Source organism: Pararge aegeria, chromosome 19 (assembly GCF_905163445.1).
Source record: "Pararge aegeria chromosome 19, ilParAegt1.1, whole genome shotgun sequence".
NCBI classification, from domain to species: Eukaryota; Metazoa; Arthropoda; class Insecta; order Lepidoptera; family Nymphalidae; genus Pararge; species Pararge aegeria.
This window is the reverse complement of record NC_053198.1, coordinates 15,771,993-15,779,267: the sequence shown is the minus strand read 5'-3', so window position 1 is coordinate 15,779,267 and position 7,275 is coordinate 15,771,993. Positions and strand designations below refer to the sequence as shown.

General features: G+C 37.6%; 1 protein-coding gene across 1 annotated transcript; it reads left to right on the top strand.

Moving 5' to 3' along the window:
• Positions 1–2,254: 2,254 nt before the first annotated feature.
• LOC120632306 lies at positions 2,255–6,431 on the top strand. Its single transcript, XM_039902149.1, has 2 exons — positions 2,255–3,305; positions 6,359–6,431. Exons 1-2 carry the CDS (start codon positions 2,361–2,363, stop codon positions 6,377–6,379), a joined length of 966 nt encoding a protein of 321 aa, XP_039758083.1. The 5' UTR covers positions 2,255–2,360; the 3' UTR covers positions 6,380–6,431.
• The last annotated feature ends 844 nt before the right edge of the window (positions 6,432–7,275 follow it).

The following is a 7,275-nucleotide window of genomic DNA, read 5'->3' as shown; positions in this document are numbered from 1 at the left end:
ACAAATAACGAACGACCTTTGGTTTATAAAGAAATATGGGATCCATAAATAAATAAATAAATATACCTACTATACAAATACATATACCTACACATCGCCATATAGCCCAAAAGTAAGCATAGCTTGCGATATGGGAACTAAGATAACTGATGTATATTTTTATGAATATAATATACATAAATACTTATAATATACAGATAAACACCCAGACGCTGAAAAACATTCATGTTCATCACACAAACTTTGTAATAGGGGGAATAGAACCCACGGCCTTAGACTCAGAAAGCAGGGATGCTACGCACTGCGCCATTTGGCTGTCAATCCATAAGCATCTGAGGATCAGGAACGTAAAAGGAAAACTGCAACTGTAGTAGTAAATACCGAACACGGCACGGTCCCGATTAATAGGAGGAAAAGGGGGTAAGAAAATTGCATAAAAGTCGTATATTTTCAATCAATAAATTTTTATTTTGCTTGAATATGGTACATGCAACATGTTTACATAGGTATAAATTAATTTTTAAGTCAAAGTCAAAAATATCTTTGTAGGCCCATAGGTGGCACTTTTTATGCGTACATAAGAATTACACAGTAGTGAGATGATGGCTATAACCACATTCGTAAACTTAAAACTAAAGCTACGAGGGTTCCAAACGCGTCCTGGTCTAAGAAGAAGCCCAGAACAAACTTAGCCGGACTTAGACTGACTATACACTGTCATTATTTTAAAATCTTTAAATTTATCTCTCAATGACTATAAGTGTCACATATCCTGCCAAGATTGGCGTGCAAACGTTTGTCGTTGTCATTCATTCGTAGTTAGGGCAATATAATCTGCATTGATTACAATAAAATAACTTAAAATAACCCAAAGTTTTTAAGAATTTATGGCCAGGTATTGTTTATGTAGTAAAACGTTGTAATGGAAAAAGCATGCCTCACAGTTCAATCAGCATCAACAATTTGCAATTTAACATTCATTTTTCTATCTTGTGAGAGATGAAAGCTTCCAAGCAATCACCACAATTTGTTTTAGGTACCTATGTAAAACTTTCCCATTATCATCACTTGCCGGGCCACTACAGGCCAGGGATCTCCTCTCAGATTGAGAAGGGTGTAGGCCGTAGGCCGTAGCCTATACCACAACGCTGGCCCAGTGTGGATTGGTCGACTTCAAACGCTGCAGAACGTTGTGCATAACTCTCAGGCATGCAGGTTTCCTCACGATATTTTCCTTCAACGTTAATAAAATTAAAAAAAAAAAAGAAATCATTTATTTCGACCGACTTGGATCATAAATGGTTAGTAAAATACAAAGTTAAAATTAAGTAAAGTTGTTAGTAAACTTAGCCTAAGGAAATAGTTTATATAAAACCCTTCGAGCATGCCCGATTGGAAAGCACGTGTACCATGCAGCAATGGCACAGGTACTGACAATCAGTCCTGCCAGCAAGTACCCTTAGAAGGCCGTTGGAACTAGCCATAACCCTGCGCACCAAGGATGTACACCGTTTTCGCATGATCGTGTAGAAACAATCTATATGCGCTTCGGCAAATTAATGCTTTCTCAAAGTGCTTTTCTTTATTTCACTACAAGTTAGCTGTTGACTGCAATCTCACCTGGTGGTAAATCAAATCAAATCAAAAATACTTTATTGCACACAAGAAAAAAAAAAAAAAAAGAGAGACAAAAACAACAAAGGTACAATTAAATCTGTGTAACAAAGGCGGCCTTATCACTTATAGTGATTTCTTCCAGGCAACCATTATGAGGAATTGGCTCACATATGAATCCTTATAGCGGTGCAAAAAACTCAAAGAATATACATATTATATTAATAATTACAAAAATTACAAAAACAGTACATATATAAAATAAGTAAGTGATGATGCAATCTAATATGGTAGCGGGCTAGCCTGTTAGGGAGTATGGTAGTCATACCCCTAATTGGTTTCTACGCGACTTTGCACCGGAAAACTAAATCGCTTAGCCGCAGCCAAAACCAGACCAGACCAAAGAAAATTCTGAAATTATAAATTCCCAAATTGACCGTCCCGGTAACTGAACCCGGGGCCTCCAACTTAACTTAACAGAGTGGAGGCCGTCATAATTTTTAATTGCTTGATTTATAAATTGACATAACTGAGAAAAGTTAAAGTACGTGTCGGGGATCGAACTCGGTTCCATCAAAAGAGAAGTCGAAGCCTTACCCACTGTGAGGGTGGGTTAATAATAAATATTGTATGAGGTGCATAGTTATAAGAATAAAGTCAGTACATGCCTAACGCTGGTGTATCATTGACACGTCCTTACATGGCGCAGTCGGGAAATTAACATTAAAGTAGAAAACTCTGGAAACATGGAAAGTATATTGACGCCGCCGTCTTCGTTTTGTTTTGACAAAAATGCATCGGACGCAAATAACATTCATGACAAATGGATCAAGTGGAAAAGAAGTTATGAAATATACAGTAAAGCGTGTGAAATAAATAAAAAATCATTGGAAATACAGGTGAACATTTTATTGCACGTGGTGGGTGAGCAGTGTCGAGAAATTTTAGATCAACTGCCAGAGAAATGCACGACTGTTGAAAACATATGGAAAAAGTTGGATGAACAATTCAAAACAAAAAGAAACGTAACGGTTGAACGTCATAGATTTTTTATTCGTGATCAACGTGACAACGAAACTATCGAGCAGTATGTGTTTGAGTTGGGAAAATTAGCTCAAAATTGTGAGTTTCGTGATTTGCACGACGAACTGATCAAAGATCGGCTGGTGTGTGGCGTTTCAAGTGCAGCCATTCGTGAACGGTTATTAAGAGAGGATGACCTGTCACTAAAAAAGGCGATGGATATTTGCCGTGCTGCCGTGGCATCCCGGACCTATTCGGAGAAGATTAAGCCTGAAAGAGAAGATATGCATAATGTTCATCAAGTAAAACAAATGCAAAATCACGTTGCACTTGTAAAGTCGAAGATATCATCGTCACGAGGACAAATAAGAAGCCAGGTACCCGACGACGCAGCGAAGTTCGAGCGATGGAGTGGAGGGCGCGGCGATCGCGCGGAGTCGCGTTGCCAGCGCGCTGTTGGGCCGCGCGAGCGCCCCCTGCCGACCAGAGGCCGTGGCGCGAGCCAGTGGCGTTCGGTTGCGGGTTCGAATAATCAGTGTAGTTATTGTGGAATAGTGCATAAAAAGTTTGAGTGCCCAGCCTATGGCCAAAAGTGTGCGCGGTGTTTAAGGATGAATCATTTTGCCCGAGTTTGTGGGGTGAATTATATTGAGGACTCTGATGATAAGGTAATATATTCATTAAATAACAGTGATTGGAATCTTAGCTTAAATATTTGTGGCACGTTGATTAAATTTAAATTAGATACGGGGGCAGATGTTAATGTTTTACCGTTATATTATCTGAAAAAATTGCAAATACCACAGGATTGTTTATTAAAAACACACACGAGATTAAATGGGTATTCTGGTGCAAGCATATGCGTCGTAGGGAAGATATATTTAAATGTGATTTATAAAGTAAAGAATTATATGCTCGAATTTAAGATAGCTGATGTTCAGTCTGTACCGATATTAGGACGTTATGCTTGCACAGAACTAGACGTAGTGAGACGTGTCATGTCGATACAAACCGTTGATTGCAAACCGGATATTGTAACGAATTTTAAAGATGTGTTTCAAGGAATAGGGTGCTTACCGGGTCAATATAAAATACATTTAAAGGAGGGATCTATTCCTGTGGTGCATGCACCTAGAAAATTACCGTTTGCTTTAAAGGAGGATGTGAGGAAAAAGTTAGAGGAAATGCAAACTAAGAAAATTATTGCTAAGGTTGAAGGGCCGTCGGACTGGGTTAGCAGTATTACTGTGGTTAAAAAACCTAATGGCGATCTGCGTATATGCTTAGATCCCAAGGAACTAAATATGGTTATTAAACGGGAACATTTTAGACTGCCGACTTTGGATGAAATTCTATCGAGACTATCAGGGGCTAGGTATTTTAGTACGCTAGATGCTTCTTCAGGATTTTGGAATATCTCCTTAGATGCACAGAGTAGTTTGTACTGCACATTCAACACTCCTTTTGGTAGATACAAGTTCTTGCGAATGCCTTATGGAATTTGTTCAGCGTCAGAAGTCTTTCATAAAAAAATGATAGAAAATTTTGATGACATAGAAGGAGTGTGCATGTATATCGATGACTTGCTAATTTATGGTAGAAATAAAGAAGAACATGATGAAAGGTTAAGAAGAGTGTTAGAAAGATGTAGGAAAATTAATTTAAAATTAAATGAAAAGAAATGTAAGTTTGGTTTGGAAGAAATAAAATATTTAGGACACAGGATAACAAAAAATGGCCTGTATCCTGATGACAGTCATATCAGGGCGATTACAAAAATGCCGATCCCTAATGATAAAAAGGATGTGGAAAGATTTTTAGGTTTAGTTAATTACATAGGTAATTTTATTCCTAATCTATCGGATAAGGTACTTCCATTACGAGAGTTATTAAGAAAAGAAACTGATTGGCACTGGAACGAAAGGCATGAGAAATGTTTTCGGGATATTAAGCATTGTTTGACTAGTCGCCCTGTGTTACAATATTATGATGTCAATAAACCAATAGTTATATCAGTAGATGCGAGTAAGAGTGGCTTGGGTGCGTGCTTGATGCAAAATAATTTACCGGTATGTTATGCGTCCAAGGCGCTAACTAAGGCTGAACAGAGATATGCACAAATTGAGAAAGAACTGTTTGCGTGTGTGTTTGCATGCGAGAAGTTTTATGCGTACATTTATGGGAAAACGAATGTTATTATTGAAACCGATCATAAGCCACTCATAAGTATAATAAAGAAACCAATTACAGATGCTCCTGGGCGTTTACAAAGAATGTTGTTACGCTTGCAACGCTATACATTTAAGTTAGTCTACAAGCCTGGCAAGCACCTTTATATTGCCGACGCATTATCGCGCGCTTATGAACCTGCCGAGACCGTTCACTCGAGTCAAGACAGTCTTTATGACGAGGTGTGTGCCGTCACGCGGGATGCGGCATCGGCGCTTACGCAATATTTTGAAAACGCACAGTTTGCTGCGTTACAAAAATCCACTGAGAATGATAGTGAATTAAAACAGCTGTCAAAGTACATTAAAAAGGGTTGGCCGGTCGAAAAAAATGCTGTGTTGGATATAGTGAAACCATATTGGCAATATAAGGAGGATTTGTCGTTTGCTTATGGTCTTATTTGGAAAAATGAAAGGGTTGTGGTACCCAAATCATTACGAAAAGAAATGTTAAGTAGAGTACATATTGGTCATATGGGGTTGGAAAAAACTAAGTTAAGGGCTAGAGAAACGATATTTTGGCCAGGCATTAATAATGACATAGTAAATGTAATAAATGATTGTGATGTTTGTCTCGCGCATAAGAAATTGAATCAAAAAGAAAAATTACAGCCTCATGAAATTCCAGATAGTCCGTGGGTTAAAGTTGGCACTGACCTGTTCCAACTAAAGGGTGTCAATTATTTAATTATAGTAGATTACTATAGTAAATTTTTTGAAATAGTGGAACTACAGTATACTGATTCTATGCATATAATAACATGTTTAAAAAATATTTTTTGCCATTATGGAATTCCAACTGTGGTGATTTCAGATTGCGGGCCCCAATATAACTCAACTTTCTTTAAAGAGTTTGCTATGGAATGGGGATTCAAACATGTAACTTCCTCGCCTCACTATCCACAATCGAACGGACAAGTAGAACGTACTATTCAGACGGTAAAAAATATAATGATTAAAACTAAAGAAACGGGGTCTGATTACCGTTTAGCTATATTGGAATATTTAAATACACCATTATCGTTAGAGTTACCTTCGCCGGCAGAGTTACTACAGAGTAGGAAGTTAAGAAGCATTTTGCCCATATCAAAAAAATTGTTAAAGCCAAAAGTACACGAAAACATAAGACATAAATTATTAACTAGACAGGACGAACAAAAATTTTATTATGATCGGAATGCTAAAAACTTAAAAAAATTAATTGTAGGACAAAAAGTAAGGATTTATGATTTAAATATTAAAAGATGGATACCAGGTACAATAACCCGCGTTTTGAATAATAGATCGTATGAAGTTACAAATTCAAAAGGCAAAAAATTAGTTCGTAACAGGCGACATATTACGGTAGATAGGCCGGAAAGACAAGACACGCTTCACTATGGGTTTGAGTATGACGATATAGGCTTAAATACAGATGTTAACGTAGAACCTTACCAAACTCAAAATATGCGTACAGGTACGATAGAGAATAATTATGTGTCTCGTTCTGGCAGGACAGTGAGGCCTCCGGATAGATGGGGGTTTACGTAACTACCAGTCTGGCTCGGAATAAGGAGCTTTACGGCGAAAATGTGCATAATATAATAGTTAAGAAAAATATTATTATGTATGTGGTAAATTTGATATAAGTTCAATATTGAGTTTAAATTCATGGATAAAAAATAAGGTTATTGATGTAATAAGGTTAATGTGTTTATTGATTTTGTATTTTTACACTAGAATTTTGCTGAAAAAATTAGTATGTAATGTAAATTTGTCTTTAAAATCTTTACGATTTAATTAATCTCAAATGCATTTTGTGATGAAATGATTATTTGATTGATTTGTAATTTAATTAATTTTGGAAAGAGGAAGGTGAGAGTGATTGTTAATTTTTAGTTTATTTTTAAGGGGAATGATGTGAGGGTGGGTTAATAATAAATATTGTATGAGGTGCATAGTTATAAGAATAAAGTCAGTACATGCCTAACGCTGGTGTATCATTGACACGTCCTTACACCCACTAGGCTATTACCGTGCTTATATGAAATATCAATAGGTACCCAGGGTGTTTCCGATACTTACTCTCCGTCGCTCAACGCCGGAACCTACTACCGAAGCTATTACAGCGATATGCAGATAAAAGCGCGGTATGTCGTGACCCTTGTAGTGTCGTGTACAACAATTACATATTTGCTCGGCTCAAAGGCGAACGCGCAGTTGTTTCTTCCACTCGAGCAAAATGGCGCGCGATCTGTCAGCGCTTCGATTGTTGCCCGCTAATGGCGTGCGGTGTGTGGCCAGCTCCGTGCTGCCAACAACGGGACAGTGTCGTAGAGAATTAGAGCAATGCCCCTTTCATGATTATTATCACCTGAACGACCGACGGCTTAACGTGTTGTTACAGGAGAAAAAATTAGAGGAATTACCA